The 22,724-nt window shown below is 38.6% G+C and overlaps 1 protein-coding gene across 1 annotated transcript in view; it reads right to left on the reverse strand.

The window, feature by feature from the left end:
* Nucleotides 1-796: 796 nt before the first annotated feature.
* Nucleotides 797-22,724, reverse strand: part of EFHC2 (EF-hand domain containing 2) — a 173,552-nt gene continuing 151,624 nt past the window's right edge. The window contains exons 11-15 of the mRNA XM_075589734.1: nt 13,718-13,851; nt 7,335-7,532; nt 6,483-6,575; nt 3,548-3,644; nt 797-1,047 (exon numbers count right to left, since the gene is read on the reverse strand). Coding sequence (XP_075445849.1) covers nt 952-1,047; nt 3,548-3,644; nt 6,483-6,575; nt 7,335-7,532; nt 13,718-13,851 — 618 coding nt within the window. The 3' untranslated portion in view covers nt 797-951. The remainder of the gene's footprint in view (nt 1,048-3,547; nt 3,645-6,482; nt 6,576-7,334; nt 7,533-13,717; nt 13,852-22,724) is intronic.

Raw genomic sequence — 22,724 nt, forward strand, 5'->3', positions numbered from 1 at the left:
TCCTTGCTCAGGGCTATGGCGCTGAATTATATCCATCAGGGGAATGCAGATTCTCCACATATGGGATAAGAACTATATGTCTCTTTCTTTGATTGTACTATAGAATTACAGTGTACTGTACCTCATATGGATTTGATATCTAATTAGGTGTATAAATGTAAAAAATGTTTTTGATTAGTACCTTTGCTGCAATAATGATTTTTTTTTTACACAAGACCCCACCTCTACATCATGCAGTGGTTAAGCTATAAACAACGATTCTGGGTAGTGACATGCAAATAAGCGCTCACTAGGCATATACTGTAACTTTCAAATACCTATCCGTTGTACACATGGATTCCCTAAAGTCTTTCCTTACTGCGTTACACAGCTTGGACAGACAAGCCTGGGACAGGAAGTACAGAATCAGTGAACGCTCTAAAAGGCAGCTGTTTTATCCTTTGGGATTCATCAGTTTGCGTTTGGTCACTGAATCTGCATTGTGAAGCTGGTAGTGATTGCAAACATGGGTAGAAAAGTGACAAAAACATCCACTGTGCAAAGTACATGGGTTACATTTTTTACTTTTGTTATTATGTATCAGAGCAGAAAATTGTCTAGAAATATGAGAACTACGCTGAGGTTCAAATGTTAGAAAGTGTAAAAATGTGCTATGCATTAGTGTGCCAAACTGCTGGAAACTACAAAGTTTATTTTATTTCAAAACATTTTATAAAAACCAATTTTAAAGCCAAAAGTTGTTGACTGTTTTTGTTTTGCAGATTTAAAAGGTAAAAATAGCAAACACAGCATAATCTACATCTAATGTCATTTATTTTTCATTTCACTAGCAATCCATGCAGTCTATTATTTTTCTTAGATTTGTATGTCTTCTTTATTGTAAAACTTGTTACATGGAAAGTATTGGAAATGCATGCTAAAAGGGACCAAGTCCCTGAAGTCCTCTTCAATTCATTCTTGCAGGCCAAACATGTCTTCCAGAAGAAGTAGATAGTTGACACTTTTTACTGCATGAGTTGTAGCCTGTCCACTCCACTCAACATCATACTAAGAAAGACAAAACGGTAGTTAAAAACTATGTTCACAAAAATTCCACCTGGTCATAATTAAACCAAATGTTTCGACTGTGTTTTGATTCAACTTTATATCAGTCCTTCACATGCATCATTATCGCGTTGACTTTGGGAATTTAATTTCAATTCTTTTGAGTCCATTTATTTAGATATATACCCAGCGCATACTACATTTTAATTTTATGGCATGGTGTCTGCTTTCAATTGAAGAGACCACAGCTTATTATTTTATTTCTCAGGTAAAAATAAAAAAAATGACTGATCAATCCATGTACTGTATGTTTTAAAAGTGAAAATATTAAATGACAGTTGAGTAAAATGCCACACTAGAGCTTCATGTCGCTTATGCCAACACTTTCCACAAGAGCACTAGTAAGCTGATGACATTTGAGAAGGAGAAACGGAGCGATACTGGAAGTCTATTGAACAGCATAGGCACAAATTGCTAGTAGAGAGCAAAAGGAGCCAGTGTGGGGGAACACACAAAAAGGAAATGATGATATAAACAAGAGCCATGATGAAGACCTCAGAATTCTTCAATATCCTCAGAATATAACATAGGTGTGTTTATAAACTTTCAACATACAGTAGGAAAATTGAATTTGGCAATAGAGCAATCCAATAATGTAATCACAGTTAGATTGATAAAATAATTCGTTTTTTGCCCTTATGACTTTTGCTGGTGGTGCGTCGGTAATATGAAACTCAATTGTACACTTATTTAAAAACAAACATGAAGAACTAAGCTTTTTATCAACAATGTGTTTTTTTAATACATTTAACTCCAAATGTAATAGCTGTTAGCTAATCAAACTACTGTTTTGTGGTGTTGAGCACATTTAGGCAGTTACGTTAGAGGTATGAACTACTTTACTTAATTCTGCTAACTTCTTTACATGCATTTAAAAGTATTCTGTTTAGCTTGTGACAGGTCAATAATAGTTTAGGGAAACCTAAAACTGGTGACATCAGTTGCCACAATCATTTCCTAAGAATAGAATGAATTGCCTTCGTTCATAACTGCTTACCGTATTTATATTTTCTACCAAGACTCCAAATGGTCTATTAAGACTTCTTATAGCATATTAGGCTTATTAAATGCAAAATGTCTGTAACTTTCTCTAATACATATTTGAAAACTAAACTATATTAATAGAGGTTCTATGGGTCATGAGTTTGAAAGTCAAATTTTCTAGGATTCATAAATGATGTCCTTGCTGAAAGACAAATTATATACAGTACAGTACTGTATGTCAAGTCGCAGTAAAGCAATGTCATTACAGGTACCAACAGAAAAGAGTGGATTTGAGTGGGTGCCCTCCTAATGAAAAACATTTTTTTTAATTTCAAACATTTAAAAAAGAAAAATATACACAATTTCTGAAATAATAAAAAAAGCCACTCTTTATGTAGATACAATGATTTCCCTATGACTATAGCACCTCCATTTGCCTTTTAATATATCTACAGTGAAGGTTTAGTCTTTTTTTCATCCTGGTATTGCCCCATTTTTGCTAATTAGCATAATGAGGATTTTAATACCATTAAAGCTGATGCAAAATAAGTTCAAAGCAAACAGTTAAAGTGTTTATTACATGGACTGATCTGCTGAAAATGAATGCTAAAGCCACAATGTGGCAGTTCAAAATTGCATATAAAAAATAAGCAAAATAATTCTTACTCATTTCAAAATGTATAATTATTTCTGAACTATACTGTTATCATTTATATATCACCCCAAAGTCCAATTGTTTGGAATATTAAAATGTACTCTCACGTATGATGATATATCTGTATTAGCAACATTTATAAATGTTTTCCCATATTTTACCTTTATTATGACACCCAGAGTTTAATGATACTATTTCAACTCAAAACAGTGTTTTGCCATTAAATTGTTATAGTGAGAAACATTTGTGTGTTCTGAGGAGCCGTTAAGGAGGATTCACATAACAAACATATCACAATTGAACAGGTCCTGCTTCTTCAGTTCATCAAACATTCTATCTGGGCAATTGATCTGCATCCAATGTAGAAAACCTTATTAACATGTTTCTTACATTTGTAATAGAAGCAATAAAGATTATTAGAAATCTAATATACGGCAAAGTACATTTTGGGAGCTATATGCATAACCTTCATAACTTTTGAAAAAGCAAGAGACAGGGATAAGGAGATGATAGGAAAGAGAAACAAAAAGAGAAAGAGTACACTGAAACCTAGAATAGATGAAGTGTTCTAAATAAGTCCAAATAATTATAGCTACTGTACTAATCCTTCGAGGGACAATATGAATAAAGTGCAATTGGGAAGACAGAAAATGGGAAAGATAAAACTAATTATAATACAATCTATGACGTGCAATTTGAAGTCCTGTACTTGTCTGAAAATTACAACACTTGATTTGTGATTGTTATGTCATTGTATGTCTATAGTGTTGCCTGGTTCATTATTTTAAGCTCTCTTGATTTTACCTTAATTGGTGTTGTCTCGTATGCAGGAATCTGATTTTCTCGCCAGTTAAGGCCAGCTACCAGTTTCACATAGTTAATTTGACTATTTTCTTCATACCTTTGCAAAGAAAATTAGAAAATGTATTTAGGATACAAATTAAATCACTGCAGTTTGAATAAGTACAGAAAAATAAATAGTTTACTGTAGATGTTGGCTTTGACCCAATGTTGAGACCAATAAATATTGGCAAGACAAGGTTTACAATTTCATGTTTTTAAGTTATCTGATTCAGTTCAGAATCTCCAAAACTGCACAAACGAAAACCATATGTGAAAAATGTGCAGTTATTCAATAAGCATTTTTTGCTTACTGCATATATTTAGTTACGTCTGTTGACATGGTGAGTTTATTACACTGCTGGAAGTCCTTTGTGCATTTGTATGTGTAAATCATCTAATTCTATCTACTGTACCTGTATATTATTTTTTGTTGCCTTTTTAATATCACATGTTTTTTATATACTGTACTTAATGGACACAAAGTAATTTTACTTAAAGCAGACTTATTTTGTCATGACAGTAACATTAGTACATGTGGCACTGGCAAAACTCATATTTTTGTGAAATGCAAAAAATTTTGCAAGTTTGTAGTTCCATATTACACACTTTGAATGAAAAGTGCAACTTAATTTAGACTGTGCAAGTAAGAATGTTACGTTCAGTTTAAGCATTATTCCTATTTGAATAGTTACAGTTTACTGAACATGAACTGTCCACATATACATTAATATTTACCAGTTCTTAATTATGCTTTTTTTTTTTTTTTTTTGCTTACTATGCACCAAAGTGCACTTGTAAGCATGTTGCATTTCATTTATCTTCGCAGTACAATTTTCTAAAAATGTCAAGGATGGGATTTATGTAGTAGTAGTTATTTGCAAACGTTCCAGTCATTAGATTCCTCAGTCTCATGGAGATTCAGTACATTATACTGAGCTATGCACTAGCTATTTTTTATTCTCTATTAAAACAAACAGCGGCAAAATTAGGGGAAACAACAGGGCCAAATGCAGGATTATTTTTCCATAATATTCTGATTCTGTATGATAAATTTAGGCAGGATAGGTATTGTTTCATTATTTTTTTTAAATTGTTATAAATAAGTAAAATGCTGAGCATTTATTCAACAGGGGACAAACAATATTTAAATATGGTATAAAACAAAATAATCTGTTTTGAACAACTACTTGTATTATATGAAGGTATTATTATACTTCCATTTTAAATTGCAGTATAAAACTGATGTTCTCCATAGCCCTTCGATTTATATATAGTATTTAGGTAAATATATCTTCTTTACTCCCTTTAAAAAAATATGTGGTGAATTGTATAAAATTAAGGTGGCTATGTATACATTTCCCACTCACAAACATTAATGATATCATATGTACATTAGAAACACTGCAAAACAAATGTATCACTTAAATGTCAAATTCATATGGCTAAACTGTGTAAAGGCATATTACAAAACAAAAGGTAGCTTCTTTATCTAAATATAGACAATTAATGGCTGAAACAGCAATACCCTCTCATTCACTGATTATTTATCTTACGTAAAAATACTTTGAATGCTATGGTATATTTAACACTATAACAGAGCACAACTACTTCTATTAGGTACAAAGGTCATGAAAATTAATACTTGTCTTTCTCAATATGTACAGGTTCTGTAGGGTATTTTCATTTGACGAAGTTACCCAAACATTTCTGAATTAGAATGTACCCACTAACCAAATCTAGCTAGCTTTTTCGTACTTTATTTTAAATCAAGTCACAGATTTATTAAGTGAGATATCTTAATTAAAATCAAAATCTGTTTAATGTGTGTAACCAGAAACGGTTTATTTTAAAACATGAAAATGATCTCTAACCACTGGATTACAGGACAACATCTGTCCTGTTTAATCAACATTCGTGTTTTTTTTACATTTGAAGTGCACTCTTCAGAAAGCCTGATCTCTTTAGCTGTTTATTTGAACAAATATTGGAGGTGACCCTCAAGGCACACAGGACTCCATATTATTGGTGCGCATATGCAATGTTACATTTAGTTTTTCTTATCTTTAGGAAATCCTTTATAATTTACTTGTTAAACATACCTATTTACATTTCATTAACTATTGCTGTTTTTGATACAGCTGACCAACCTGTAATGTTTGATATCCTTCCCTTTACCATAATGTTTTATCCTCTTACCTCAAACTTGTATCATCATTCTTTTTGCCAATTCCTCATCGCTATCTATTTACTTTATTTGTGCTATATTTCCCTGCGTAATGTCTGGAATATTATGACTGCATATATTGTGAGCACCAACAAATGTAAACATGCCGACATTATCACTCTGCCTTTTCTTTACTGAATTCTACAATACATTTTTCTCAATGCCTCATTTCTCTAACCATGCCTCTAACATCTGAAAGTATAGATAGGCATTGCCTGGAACCCTTGCCTTTGTATACAACAATCAACCCTACCTTGTCTTAGTAAAATAGTTATTTAACCCAATTAATGCCAAAGATGCAGCAATGCATTACAGTGCATTTCTGACCCTTCTTGCACTAAAGGGCTTACATTACATTATACACCCTACAACTACTTTATGTCACATACAGTACACAACCATTATCTCCCAAGCACTGAAATACCTTTTACATTTACATTTAATTAAAAAATCTTAGGCTGTGAGCCATTCAATGCATGCCTTTGTATCCCCATAGATGTTGTATATTTCTTATTCATGATAATTTGTAGTGATTTAATACTAATAAAATATTACATAAAATACTTTTGGTTGGTATTAATTACATAAAAAGTCAGGGATTCAGATCTTTCTTATAAGATAAAGAACACATGATTCATATTGTGAAGCCATATTTAAATGACTGCAACTTACTTGGCTATTATCACTTGAAGAAGATCATCTGCCAAAGGTATCCTGAAGGCTTTGCAAATTGTTTTAGTTTCTTGGAAAGAAAGCAAGCCCTTCCTGCAAACAATGAAATGCAGACATTTGACATTTTAATTCATGTTGTGTGTCGGCCTATGGAAAATGGAGGACTGATGCAACGAGTTGGGATGGGACTAGACTTTGGCCTCTGTGTATGTACGGGTTATGCCTGAAAAAAAGAGGACCCACCCTAGAACAAAAGGGTTGTTAAAGGAGGAGGGGAGGGAGGAAGCTGCTGCTGTGGCAAGGGGGCGTAAGGAGCAAAGCAGGAAGCTATTTCAAGTGATCATTGGAGGGCCCAATGGCTAACCACCCAACGCAGGCTGCAGTCTTATAATTGTCTTTTATAACAAAATAAAAAAGCAACTAATGTAGTTAATCGTAACAGAATACTTGTTTGTAAGTACTGTAATAATAAAATAAAAGTATTATTTCTAATCCAATAAATATCTTGATTCTGACTTTTGGGAAACTAACGTCCTGTGAAAGATGTAAACGTTCAATATATCCTATAATTTGGCGGAATGTTTCCCTTTTAAAGTTTTAGTCCCTTATTCTATTCCCTTATTCAATACAGTATGCTGTGAAGCCGTTTCCCTGTGACAGAGAATATTTTAGTTCAGTTCATTTGGAGCAAAACTCGGTGACAGAGAATATTTTAGTTCAATTCATTTGGAGCAAAACTCGTCTTCAGCACAGGGAAGCAATGTCACAGCCTTTTGAATAGGGACCTTAATATATTGTAGCAAATAATCTCTATAAATCCCAACGCAAGAATATGCAATACATTTGTTTTACCTGTCACGGTCATTGTACACAAAGGCATCAGAGAGTTTGTTGAAGTTCTCAAATGATTTTTTCTTCAGTTGTTCTTGGGCTACAGCAATCAGGAAGCCTAAATCAACTTCTGGCTTCTCTCTTATGCTGTAGTAACGTCCTATAGTCATGATCTCATGCTCAGTAAGTTTTCCGTCTGAAACAGTCACCAGCAGATTCCTATGAATAGAGTGAAAACAACATTACTGTTTGTTCCAAAAATTGCACAATTTCTGCAATTAAAAGAATGAATAATTAATTATTTAACAAAAAAAAGAAAATAATAATTATATAACACCTATTCAACTACTCGCTGCTAATTGAAATACATGTCAAAAAAAGAAGAGAGAAAGCACCATACATAGTCACGGTTTTAGCAGCATAACCCCATAGTAGCCCAGATGGGCAGTCAATAATACGCTATTCATGACTAGCTGGCTACTAAAATCTACAGTAGCGGATTTCCCATTAGGTGCGGGCCTAGGATGGCAAAATTTGGAGCCGGCAAAAATGTCCGCCCCCATATACTTTTGTCACGCTCTCGGGCCTATTGGACCTGATGGGAAGTCATTTTATCTGTTGCAGCCGGCTCCTTACATGCCACCCTCCTCATTCTGAACTACAGGGTCAAATGACGCTGCGGACGTCACCAACGTGACGTGTCTCGTTGAACGCGGCATCGCAAAGTCAAATGATGTCATGATGTTGCATTACCATGGCAATGTGACACCATGCCACGTCACATTGGTGACGTCCGTGGCATCATTTGATGCTGTGGTTCAGAAGGAGAAGGGGGGCGGCAGGTAAGGAGCTGGCCGCAACAGCTGTGCCTAGGGTTGTCGGATTTTGAAATCTGCCGCTACAAAATCCATTAAGGGATTAATATATTCCTAGACTTAACTACCCCCTCTTACATTCCAAAGTGGCATTGGTACCGTGGTGCATTAAAGGTGTTAAATATTTTTGCTGTATAGTATTGTAATAAATCCTATTTCATTACCCTGTGGTAGAAGACTGGGATTTTCCAGCCCACAACTGCATCACTAGCGATAGATAACGCTTATTTTTGTAATGGCAGCATTATTTACAGCAAAGCTATTTAATATCATACCTGGTAAACCAGTAACTTATTCTTAGTGATTAAGGTGATGTTTATGCGTTAAAAACACGTTCTGTTTTTTTATTGGGTGCAATATTAAATTCACTTAAGGAGTTTAGTGAATCCTGGCCAAAGTTATGATGAAACTACTGTAAATGCGCTCTGATACTGTATGTGAAGACTCAATTTCATAATCCCCAACTAATAACAAAGGCCCTCTTTCTATTATCATATGTATGCCAGCAATGCCTTCCTTACTTTCTTCTATTGTTCTACTGTATTTAATCACTCCGAACAAGGTATAATACATATAAAGAACAGCTATACACTAACTTTAATAAGAACAAATATTCAATAACTCTTTAAAGGTTTTTTTTTAATACCAAGGCAACCAGGCAGAGATATAAAGCAGTTTATGTAGCAAGGACAAATATCCACCCCCTTAAAAGAACACAATGTTCTGTTTAATGATAGATTATATATACATATATACACTTAAAGCCACACAAAGGTCAATTTCTTTAGTTGCTTAATTGCTTTTCAGTAAAGTGACTAAGGATGTTAAAGAAATAAACACACAAAATCTTGCCAGACCTGACACTTTGATTATGTGTGATGAATATTCTAGAGCTCTCAGCAAGAGTTACCAGCAAGATAGCCCTTTGTCAAAGTAGTAATGTTTAGAGAAGGTTAAAAAACATTTTTGGGCCACTGAGTTAGTATCTTCAACTATTTAAAGAGTTCACAAAGAAAATGCTTTATAGAATTGAAAATATATGAAAGCACTCAGTTTTGCTTTCTAATAAAGCAGGTTTCTCATTTTAAACTTCAAATATGTATATTGCATATGTTTATCAATCTAAATCCAAATTGCATAGAACATTATGTTCACTTCCACATCATACTGTACACTACTTTTTCTTATCCTGATATATGAGCACAACACAATGAGAGGCACAGAGACCTTTGATGATGACAACAAAGGACAGAAAAAGAAAGTTGGATACTTAAAAGACGAAACTGCCTTTGTAACTGAGCCAAGCTGAATTTAGAATAACCATACAATGGTTTGTTAAAGAAGAATGTGAGAGCTATGCAAGAGAGCTGCATTGCCAACCTGAAAAGAAGAAATGACCCGGCCAAATATTTGTATCACATACCGGTTCTTTTTTATAAGAAACTATTGTTGGTTCGCATGTCACCAAAGCCACAGCTGACAACTTATGTGACATTTATCTCGCTCTCTCCTTCTCTAATATGTTTGTGCAGTTATCTTGACTTGGTTGATCTACCATTTCATAAAAATTGCAAGTTTACGCCGCTTTTATATATTGGTAAATTTAAAGTGCTAGTATATTGGTTCTGGAGAAGTATTGGTTTGTTGCTGGCTGTAATTGCTTTTGATGAATTAACAAGAACGTTTTTCATAAATGAAATTATAGCGTACAGAAAAAGTTTCTTTTTCACGTGTACAAGTACAAAGAAGAGACTTGCAAGGTTTCAAAAGCTCCGCACACTTTAATTTCACTTATGAAAAACTCTCTCTTTGCTACATCAAATCATAGGCTTACAACTGAAGTTGAATAAGAAATTGAAAGGGTAAATATGTGTCTGTTTATTGTTCACCAACGTAGTAAAAAAAGAAGAATGAACAGACTGAATTTTAACCAGCAAATTATGCAGATAGTTCTTGGTGCAAGTGTTGCTAGGTGGTCAAAGATATTGAAGTGATGACTTTTTCTGACATATACTGTACATTAAATGTCAAGGGATATGTGTCATACAATAAACACAGACTCTAACTCAAACTCTTAGGAAGTGCAGCTGTGAATATATAAAAAAAAAACTAATGATGATTTCAGCTCATGGTTTAATAGATCATTTTGATAGATTAAACATATCAGCACAGTCTCCTAAATAGAGAGGTTGTACAAATCGGGAAGAGGCAAGTGCAGCAGCTCCTGCCTTTTCTGCTACTAAAGGTGATACAATATGTACAGTGGTACAGTACAGTATGTTATGTGTGGTTACACATAATGTAATGGGTGCAAGAGATGACAAATGCATTAGCATTACCTTTATACAGTATACTGTACGACACATTCAACGCCCATAGATTCCTGATTTAAACTTCAAAATGGTAAAATGTTTGAGTGGTTTAAGTACTTAATTGATGAATTATTGCACAAGGCATTCCATTCAATTTCTTCCTGAATCTCACAAAAAAGCACTAACGTGCTGCACAACAGCCAATATATTATTATAGAGCTAACAAACCTGTTGGCCATAACCCTATCAATATAATACATTAAATGAGCAGACAGAGGCTGATGTACTTCAGTTACAAATGCTGCACCATTTGCACCAAGAACTATATGCATAATTTGCCTTTAGACTGCTAGAATGTCCCGTGTTCTCCCGTAAGATCTTTTTTTTTTTCCCATATCCTCCTGGGCCCTTTACAATCTGTCTTTCATACAGCGCACTCAACGGAGACTGTCCTCACTTAATGGGCTAATGGGCTAATGATCTCAATGAAGCAAAGTCCCAAGGTAATTTTTCCCAACATATCCTACTCTATCTCTCTGCTGCCTTCAATACAGTTGATCACTCTCTACTTCTTCATATTCTACACTCTATTGGTATCCGTAACCAAGCTGCATGCTGGTTCTCATCATACCTCTCGCATCGCATATTTTCTGTCTCTGTTGCTAACATGTCTTCGTCTTCTGTTGAGCTGTCTGTCCTGAGACCTCTCCTTTTCTCTCTGTACACACATTCACTTGGTGACTTATCAACTCTTTTGGCCTTAGGTATCATCTCTATACAGATGATACGCAGATATATTTATACCACCCCTAACCTCACACCTGAAACTCAGTCCCAAGTCTGTGATTGCCTCCTGGCTATATCCTCGTGGATGATGATTCGCCTCCTTATACATAATATGTCTAAAACTGAGCTATTCATAGTTTCTCCTAAACCTGACCAAATATCCCCTTATTCAATCACAGTAAACAGTACTACCATCTATCCAGTCGCAAAAACATGTTGTCTAAGTGTGACATTTGATTCCTCCCTTTCCTTCTCCAGTCACATTCACGCCATGGCTAAAATGGGTCCCTTCTTCCTCCGTAAGATTGCCAAGATCTGTCCTTTCCTCTGTCAATCTACTCGTAAAACTATAATACACGCCCTTATCCTCTCTTGTCTGGATTATTGTAACATTCTACTAACAGACTTCCCTGCCTCACAACTTTCTCTTTTGCAATCTGTCCAAAATTCTGCTGCTAGAATAATTTTATTTTCTCCCAGAAAAGTCCCTGCTCATCTCCTCCTTCGATCGGAATGGGCGATTTATCTGCAGTGGGACACTCCGCTGCTGGCCACTTTGACGAGAAAGTAAGTTTTAGGGGTAAGGTAGGGGGTTATCTTTAGGGGTTATAGCAGTTAGGGAAGGGGGTTAACTTTAGAGGTTTCAGCGGTTAGGGTAGGGGGTTAACTTTAAGGGTTTTAGTGGTTACAGTCGGGGGTTAACTTTAGGAATTTTAGTGGTTAGGGTAGGGGGTTAATTTAAGGGATTTTAGCGGTTAGAATAAGGGCTTAGGGTTAAGAGTTTTAGGGTAAGTGATTAAGGGTTTTAGGTTAGGGGGTAGTGTTAGTATTAGAGGTTAACATTAGGGGGACGTAGGGTAAGATTTGTCACTTCCCTTAGCGGTGAAGCGGCCGGTGGCAGGAGTGTCCCAGCGGTGGGGTGAATCGCGGCTAAGCGCCAGTGGTCATTTGTTCACAGCGAAATGGGCGTGACCAAATGTCCTAGCCCGTCCTTAGATCACTCTCCTGGCTTCTCCTCAAGTTATTGATCACCTACAAAGTTATGTCCTCACCTTGAAAGCTCTCTGCTCCTCCCTACATATCAGCTTTGATTTCTAATTATTTCTAACCCTTTCACCTCTACTGTTCTCTCGTCTTAAACTTTGTTTTACCATCACTGCCCCTACCTGTAGAAATCCCTTACAGTCGGTATACGCGAAGCAACTTCTAAATGAAACATTTCAATAGCCTAGAGCCCTAGACCCAAGCCCTAGACCCTAGACCTAGACCCAAGGCTATTGCCCCACAGTCGCTCCTATTAACAATTGTGGCCAACCACTGCCATCTACTGCACTAACTCACTCACATGTTTTCTGTAACCAAATGTAGATTATACTACTGTATCTCTGGGGCTGGGATTTCCCTTCCTATTGTCTAATTTTGTTTGTTGCACTTATTGTATTATAATTCCCTTGTATTGCATGGTCTCTTTTGTAAAGCGTTAAGTACTGTACACTGTGGGCACAATCTAAATAAAGCTACCGTATATATACATTAAATGTGAAGAGATAAAAATACGAATATGTCTAAATGTGGCATGTTTGCTAATTCAAATGAAATACTGTAACTGCTACTGTTAACAGGGCAGATGAGACAGCCAGTAATCTGCTATTTGCCTGGTTAAAAAGTTAAAGATAAAACGTAGAAAAAATAAAGTCGGTATTATGATGCATTGTAAAAACTGTTAATGAATGTACTCTGGCCTCATGCTGATATTTCTTATCTCTCCTGCTTGGCCACATTAGTAAGCTCCAAAGTATATACAGTAAGCTGGAGGAATATATTAGTGGTAATGTTACTGCCCTTAAACTGAGTGAGTCTGGTTCAAATCTCAGTATCAGCTCTATCTCTGACCTTAGGCAAGTCACCTAATCTCCATGCCCCATGTACCACAAATTAGATTGTAAACATTTAATGGCAGGGACTCAATGTGCCTGCAAAAATCTATTGGCAGCACTGTATAAGAGAATAAATATACTATATTACAGTCTTGTCTGCCTGAAATGGAAATTTCTTCCCGGGGATATATTCAAAATCTTATGTGTTTTTCTTAATACATCAGTTGTGTAGTATTAGATAATACCTACTGCATTTTATTTCCTCCCCCCCCCCTCTTTATGCCCTTTCTAAAGAGTTTTAATGTATTAAGCTTCTTTAGATTGATATAGCAACCATTTACAAAGGAACAGCACTTCCTCTTTACAAATACTGTATACTACCATTTTCATGATTCTAGTATTGTTCTTTACCAGGTCTCTTTTGCATTACTCATATACATCATTTGCATTACATCATATAAACTCAATGGGTGAAATACAAAGGTGATGAATGGGAGGAATTATCTTTTCTTTACAAATGTACAGTACTTCTCAATTACTTCTCCATTTCATACCTGAAAGTTTCATATGCCATCTCATTGTTGTTTCTAGGGTCATTGGCTACGAAGAGACACTTGATTTCTCTGGATTTTGATTCTCCAATAGTCCTTAACTTACTTGTAATAGAAGTAATGTCGGCCATAGGAAACTACAATGAAAGGATAAAACAGGGCAAGTAGCCATTTACAAAATATTGTGACAGATCCTCGCTTAAATAAGTACATCACCAGGATGGAACATACAGATGTAGTACGAAAAGAGAACCTGTGACAGGTGATATTTGCTTTGACATACTGCACCCTTTTCTGTTTGACACTGGGTCAAAAGATTTGGCTCCTTTGAGAACCTTCACAATATATCAGAATTTGATCATGTAAATACTGTATGTAAATGTATTTTATCTGAATTGTGATTTTTTGATCAAATAGAAATGTATATGAATTGTACCATGACCCACTCTTCTTCACTTTATTCATCCCAAGTAATTTTTTTTGTATCTATCCCCTTTCACCTTTATCATTTATGAAAATGTTCAACATAAAGTAAAAAAAAAGAGAGACTGGGTCAAATGGTTAACCATATTTCATGATTCTTACAGATTACTAGTCAATAAGGTTTAGAAGTTAGGCGAAGGGGGGGGGATAATATACTGTAACACATAATTTACTGCACCCCATTATAATAACTATAACTGTTCCCCAACATCTTTTACTCGCACTACTAAAAACACAAGCTGATGTACATGCAGTAAAATTAGAGCATATTACCATAATACATTAATATTAGAAAATGCAATAGGAAATGCCTTTGACAGTACTTGATACATAAATCCTGAAGATGAATAAAGTCTGGGATTTTTGATATAATGTATATATGGTTCTCTACAGTTATACAAATTTACCAGCTATACCAAGACCTACTATATGACCTGATTCTATATACTTCAAAGCAGCCAATCTCAGAATACTGACACTTAAGTGCAATCACCTGCTTCAGGGTACATACAGCAGAATCAGGTCTCTCACCTCTAAGATAATAAAATACACTAAACAAAACAATGTAAAATGTTAAATTATATATAGAAAGATACAAGATTCACTGAACTTATTAATTTAGTATAAATCAAAGCTATTGCTTCTCTAGTCCCTAATTTCTCGGATTCAAGGCAAAATCCTTCTTGGGGGCCCGCTTCCTCTCATAGCTTGTGCTCTTTTACTTGCCACCCTTCATTTTGGTCCTTTTATTTCTTCATCTTATGCTATTGGCAATCAGTCATACTGAAGAAGATCTGATGGAAATTCCATCTCTTCACCCAGAAGCTGTTTGGACATATAAAACTTGACTTGTCAGTCACAGGCATACTTTTCTTCATGCTCTTAGTTTAGTAGTACAGTAAGATGCATCCATGGATACTAGTAATGGGAAGGTATGTGTGGCAGAAGAGTGGAGCTACAGTATAAACAGCATAAAGTTGTCCTTGCTGGGGCTGCAGCATAGGATCCAGGACAATAGGGATGTGGAAGAAGAATATGTATAAGGGAGAAGAGAACATGCTTGTGCAGTTCCAGAAGAAACAGAAACCAGAGTGGTTATTTAGTTCTTTGTCACAAATGGCAAAATATATTCAAGATGGCTTCATGCTGACTCTTTATTTTATATTATTATTATTATTATTTATTGTATATTTAATTTTATAGTTCTATAGGTATGTACACGTTTTACACTTTATAGGGCCACATTTAATTAAAAGGGTGTAACATTCTTATGAAATCTATTCGTTTATTTACAGTACTTGCCTAGAAAATGTATTTTAAATCATCTAAAACAAAATGAACGGATAACTTGAACACCAGCAAGAGTTCATTGTTTCTCCAAAATCAAACAAATTATCTTTCAAATATCAGCCTCAAATACATCTCTTTTAGATATTGAGGCTGTTAATATACAGTAACTGGATATTGTACTTATAATATAGAAAATTTGCAATGGAATTGATCTATAAGGAGCTACTGTACATACTGTATGCCATACTGTATGCCATCAGCATAAACAACACTTCTTTTAAATAATAACTGAAGCTTTTTCTCAGACTCTCTTGAATGGCCTATTTGAAGTCTAATTCAGATGAAATGTTGCTTGTGGTTACTCACTATGGGAATGAACAGTTTTCAATGGCTTCCTTAGCAAACTGCATGTATCATAACCTTTAAAGAGTTTGATACAATGTTTGAATTAGCCATGATAAACTGATATGACAGCTCTAAAGCAAAACACTGTATTATGTTAAAGGCGTTCTTTAAAAAAAGCCATCCCTATGCGCTAACAAGAGCATACTGTAAGAGACTAATGAGAAATCAATAACATTTGTTAGACTAGCGCTCCACCCAGTGGAAGTATGCTTCCCATGGATTTTGCAATCTAGTTTTCAAGCACTGCACAAAACTTAAAACTTAAGCCAAAAAAAACAACAATTGCATACACTTTGGTAAGTGTCTTTTTGTAAGGATCCGTGAGTCCAGTTACGTTCAGCGCGCCCCCTGCTTATCTCAGCCCGCGATCAGGTGCTCCGCTTCCCCTGCCTCCTGCGGCGCTTCACCTGGGCCATCTATCAGCCGTCGGACTACACGTGCGCATCATGTGAGGAAGTTTATACCAAGCCCTCTGATCCCGCCTCCGGGTTGCGTCCACGCGGGGGCGTCATCGGCACATCACATACGTGCGGGACGCGTGCTCTACGCATGCAGGTACCACGTCACCAGCCTCCGCCTATAAGCCCTCCCACATCTGTCTCCTGCACTTCGTCAACCAATCGCAGCAGGCGTTCCTGACGTGCCTCCTCTTGCCTTGTCCTCATTGGTTCCTGTTTGTCTTATATGCTCAGCCGTTTCACTGGTTCATCGGCTGAGCATAAACTTTCCTACTAGCGAAGTGTTCACTGCTGTCTTGCCTCCACAGTCTGTCGTGCTTCTAGATCCTTGCTCCTGACCTTAGCTACGGGAATCTGCTCTTCTGTTCTCCTGACCTCGGCTACGTGCGACCATCCGCATCTCTCCATCCCGACCCCGGCTAGCTCCTCGACGATCCGCTCATCTCCAATACTGAGCTCGGCAAAGTACCACGATGATCCGCCTCTCTCCAATCCAGACCATGGCTAAGTACCTCCTACGATCTGCTACTCTACAATACCGACCTCGGCAAGGATTACTAACCATCCTGGCCTCTCCTACCTGACCCGACAACCTCGACCAATCTACACTCCAGACGCGCCCACATGGCTGTGGGTTAGTGTTATATCAAATTCCCACCGCGGCCTCGCGCCTTGTTTGTGGTGAGCACTCTGTCCCCCTATGCTCAGCACAACAAACATGGACCCAGCTGAGGTGGGGCGAGTCTTGAGCACGCATGTCAGCATGTTTTCCAAAAATGAAAAATACTTTGAACAAAATGACCATCACATGGAATTATTGCACCAGAATCTCATGTTCCTTTCTAACTGGTTACGAACCCCTCCTCCTAGTCCTGTCCCTTCGGGGCCTTCTGCTGCAACTATTGATTCTATGCCTATGTCTCCTCATCTGAACCCTGACTTCCTACAACCAACCGGTATGGTGGCGATCCCCATGCAGGGGTTTTCTGAATCAATGTTTCATACTGTTCGAACTTATGCCTTCTCGATTCTTTTCTCAAAGATCCTAGGTAGCGTACATTATATCGCTACTAACAGATGATGCCCTGGCCTGAGCTTCTCCCATCTGGGAACGAAGATCGGATCTCACTAAGGATATCGAACAATTTACCTGGGAATTCCGCAGAGTCTATGATACGCCTGGCTGCAAGGTAACTGCCGCTTCCACTCTTTTTCATATTTCTCAGGGTAGTTGATCCGTGCCAGATACGCTTTGGAGTTCCGCATTAGTGCCGCCGAGACCGGATGGAATAATGAGGCGTTAGCAGCCGCCTTCTGGCAAGGTCTAACAGAGATTTTAAAGGATGAGCTCGCTGCACATGAACGTCCCCCTGATCTCGAGGAACACATCGTCATATGTATTCGCATTGATCAACGTCTGCAAGAGAGGAGAACTGAAAGATCCTGTCATCGGCAGCTTACTCCAAGGGTTCCCTCTTCACATTCCGGCACAGCTGAACCCCTTCCGTCAGATATTCCAGAGCCTATGCAACTTGGGAGTAACAAGTTGTCTTTCAGCGAGAAACAGCGTAGACGCAACGCCGGTCTCTGTCTGTACTGTGGAATTTCCCGGACATCAGGTACTCTTTTGTCTCCACAAGTCAGAAAACGCCAACTCCCAATGAGGTCCAGGGGAATCACATTGGGAACACTTTCTACATCCCCTATCACGCAAAACAGCTGCTTACCAGGATCTTGCTTCCTGTTACGCTTACCGGCGAGGGCTTCCACACTTCTGCGATGGCCTTTCTGGATTCCGGGTTTGGAGGCAATTTTGTCGATCAAGGCTTCACGAGAGGCATAACATCTCCCTCATTCGCAAGAAATGCCTTGTAGGGTTACAAGTGAACTTAAAGTGATTTGTTACCGGCGCTAACCACACCCAATCTGTGATAAAATAGTGCACAAAATTAAAATTCAAAATAAATTGTGTCAAGGTGATCACTGATCAAATTCTCAACCTTGCAGGAATGTGTACAGATTCCTTTCAATAGTAGCTTGTCCGGGATGGGAAGGGAGCGAAGATAGCAGGGATACACCATGAAAAATAAAAAATAAATGCATACAATAGTGTAATAAGTTCTTTTCAATCTGGATAAAACATGTATGTCTTGGCTCTATAGCAATGCCTACTTACAGCAGGTAAAAAGGTAAAAAGCATTGATCTACACAGCAGGTAGAAAGGTGTCAGGATCTTCAGGAACAACAGCCCAGGTTTACAGCATAAGAAATCAGCACCTCAGCTCAGACGTCAGTAGATGTGAGTGGATCAGAGACATGCAAAAGAAAGGCAGACCATAGTGTCGATCGTGCATAAAATTTATATAAACAAACAACAAATTTTAGGAATTGTACTCACATTGTGTACATAATCATAGTTCACATAAGGCTTTACTTGAGGCAAATGGAGTGCTGGTTCAGTGTGGAGCAGCTCACCGGGGATCTTCTCCTTAGACTCACAACAGACCGGGTGGGAGATGGCGTCTGACGTCACATCCGCTGTTGGGGTGACGGCATCCGGTCTTGGAGGCAAACGGTGGGGGAACTCAGCAACTCTGAAGCCTTCAGTAGAAAGAGCAGCTGCAGCAATGAAAGTGGCTCTACGCGTTTCATCGTACTAGACAACTTCCTCAGGAGCATTTATTTTTTATTTTTCATGGTGTATCCCTGCTATCTTCGCTCCCTTCCCATCCCGGACAAGCTACTATTGTAGGGTTACAAGCCATTGATAGTCGACCTCTGCAACCAGCATATATCTCGTTACAGACCAATCTCTTTCGTCTTCATACAGGTGAGGACCACACGGAAGAGATCCAGCTGGATGCCATTCACACCCCTTCGGTGGACATGATTCTTGGTTTCCGATGACTAAAACTTCACAATCCACGCATCGATTGGTCTGACAAGGAATCGGTCCCGTGGAGCCCCTTTTGTTCCAAGAACTGCGCTGTGCCCATCAAAAGTATTGGTGGGGTTACTGCTCCCAAAGAAGAGAAGGTAAAATTGCCCGAGGTCTATGCTGAATTTTGTGATGTTTTTGATAAAGCCAGATCTGAGGTCTTACCATCGCATCGTCCTTTCAATTGTCCTATTGACTTGCTGCCCGGCTCTGTACCTCCCAGGGGAACTTCTTGCCCACTTTCCCTTCCTGAGACGAAAGCTATGAAGGAGTAAATCCATGAAAATTTACAAAGGGGTTTTATTCGAAAATCTTCTTGTCCAGCCGGCGCAGGCTTCTTCTTTTTGAAGAAAAAGGACAGGTCGATACGACCATGTATTGATTACAGAGGTCTTAACAAGATCATCATCAAAAACCGTTATCCCATACCACTGATTGCTGAACTTTTGATCGCCTCCAAAGAGCCAACATCTTCACTAAATTGGACCTCCGTGGGGCCCACAATTTGGTAAGGATCCGTCAAGGTGATGAATGGAAACGGCTTTAAATACTAGCAGCAGACGACAGAATTCTTAGTCTTCAAAATTTGTGGAAAAAGATCCAGGAGAACCTCAACAAGCCAACTACCAGACAAAAGGCACAGGCAGACCGTCACCGAAGGAGGATCCAAGAGATCAAACCAGCAGACAGGGTGTGGTTGTCTTCTAGGAATACCAGGCTCAAGGTCCCTACACTGAAACTGGCACCAAGGTTCATCGGACCATATTCCATCTTGGAAAAATTCAACCCAGTTGCATATTGGCTACGCCTTCCTCCTTCTATGAGGATCCCTTCAGTTTTTCATGTGTCCCTGCTAAAACCAGCTTTGCTGGATGCTCACCGGCATGTCACGTATGCACAGGATACGTGGTCTATGCGCGCAGGAACCGCGTCACTAGCCTCCACCTGTAAGCCCTCCCACATCTGTGTCCTGCACCTCGTCAACCACTCGCAGCAGGCATTCCTGACGCGTCTCCTCTTGCCTTGTCCTCATTGGTTCCTGTTTACCTTATATGCTCAGCCATTTCACTGGTTCATCGGCTGAGCATAAACCTTCCTACTAGCGAAGTGTTCACTGCTGTCTTGCCTCCACAGTCTTGTCGTGCTTCTAGATCCTTGCTCCTGACTTTAGCTTTTCCTCCGGACTCCGCTCTTCTGTTCTCCTGAGCTCGGCAATGTACGATCATCCGCACCTCTCCATCCCGACCCTGGCTAGCTCCTCGACGAACCGCTCCTCTCCAATACTGACCTCGGCAAAGTACCACGACGATCCACCTCTCTCCAATCCAGACCACAGCTAAGTACTTCCTACAATACGCTACTCTCCAATACCGAACTTGGCAAGTATTACTGACATTCCACACCTCTCCTACCCCGACTACCTCGACCAATCTACACTCGAGACGCTCCCACGTGACAGTGGGTTGGTGTTATATCACATCCCCACCTCGGCCTCGCGGTCACGCTTTGTTTGTGATGAGCACTCTGTTATACTTTTTCTGTAATGGTTGAACATATTTCCATTGTTGGAGTAAAAAATTTCCCAATACATAAAAATAGGCTAATTGTATTACTAAAAAAATGTAGCGTTAACTCATCAAATGCTAAGTAAAATGTAAATGAAGAAAATCTGATCGGTATTTACTTGTTCATTTCATTTACTAAATACATAACTTTTTGCAGCACTTTCCTTAAACTACTGTCTCACAGATGCTTATTTTTAAAAATACATTTAATAAACACTATAAATGTACACTAAACATGCAAACTGTAAGAGATGTGTGCAGAGGTATATATAATGGAGACCGATTTGGGTGAAATTATATCTTGGCTTTATTGAGCCTGTTCCTTTATTCAGGCAAAACATACATAAACAACAAAATAACAAACCACTATTCTTTTGTAAGGGCTAACTTACTTCCCCAGACCCTATCTTCAGGACTGGAGGTACACTGGCGACACACTTTATTCGAGCTCGGCTAGTCCCACGAATTCGGGTATACCCGGGTGTATTGAGGTTTGTGACTGTTTTCTGCCCGAGTGCCTTGCGTTATTTTCCAGGCAGGGATTGAAGCATTTTATTCCCGCTGGCTGCAATACTGCACAGTATATATATATATACTGCATTACAATTCATGAATTTATGCCATCTGGTAGACACGCGAAGCATTGCAGCCTATTAAATCCTAATCATTATCATTTAACAGATCAGCCGGTACATACCAGGTACATACTGGGTATTTGCTCGAATAAAGTGTGTCGGTGCAGTATATTCCCATTACCAGCCCTGTCACCCCAAAGTCTCAGGAAGTACCTTAAGCATGTGGCCCTCCATGTCAGTCTCTGGCAGGTTCCTGGGTTCTCTGTGTCCAGGAAATATAGGTCTCTGGGTGTCTGGATGTCTTTATCTCAGCACAGCCTTTGTGCTCAAGACAGTGTCTGTGTGCTGGCTTCTCTGCTCTCCTGTCAGCCCAAATGTGAGCTAAAGAATCTCCCTCCTGTTTCCAACAGGAGGTTTATCTTACAAACTTAATTGGCCAGGTGGGGTCTGTTTAATTGCCTGCTGCACTTAACCAGATCCCTGCTGGATTTTAGAGATAGTTTCTTCAACAGGGATAAGTCCCTGTTACATACCTCCCCTGTTTGTGGGAAGCTATGGCTTACCATGGCTGAAGCCCACCCTTCCACTGTCACTTGAGATATCTCTGTGGCTCGAATGAGAGGAGGAAGAGAACCCTTAGTCCTGCTGGGATTGGAGTCCTGTCTCCAGGTCAGTAATGTCACCTCAAGAAGGTGCTTGAGCTCAGCGCTCTTCAGTTGCTTGAGAAGGACTGTTTCCAAGTACAGTATTTCTACTGACCTCGTGGTCATTTGATTTCCCCTGCGTCGGGCGATCCTCTCTGTGTAGGCAGACTGTATGGCAACAGTCATAGAGTGTTTACGCAAATAGCTTTCTCTCGACATCTTTTCCATGGACTCCAATTTAGCACTAAATGTCCATTCCTTGTAACCCTTGCTCAGGTCTTGCAAAGCCTCTCCCAGCTTACTTTTGAATTATGTCTGATGTTCAGAATCTATTTCTACTATCCTAGACTCGTGCCATTTCAGGGTATCACTTAAAGAGCATTCAAGAATAGCTATTTGAGTTTTCAGCTCTTGAAGCTGTCCTTATGCACTTCTTTTTCCACTCAATGTAGTTGCCAGTTCAACTTCTATGGAATTGAGTTGCGATTCCATATCTACCAGAGCAAGGCTTAAATCTGTTTCCTTTTCTCTATTTCTGATCTGCAGCTGCCGGTGCTCCTCCTGCACGTTGTCCAGCTCCAGCTGCAGCCAGACCCTTTCACTGTCCAGTAATTTATAGTCATCGACCATTTTGGCCTCATAGCGCAGTGTC

This window comes from Ascaphus truei, chromosome 3 (assembly GCF_040206685.1).
Source record: "Ascaphus truei isolate aAscTru1 chromosome 3, aAscTru1.hap1, whole genome shotgun sequence".
In the NCBI taxonomy this organism is placed as follows: Eukaryota; Metazoa; Chordata; class Amphibia; order Anura; family Ascaphidae; genus Ascaphus; species Ascaphus truei.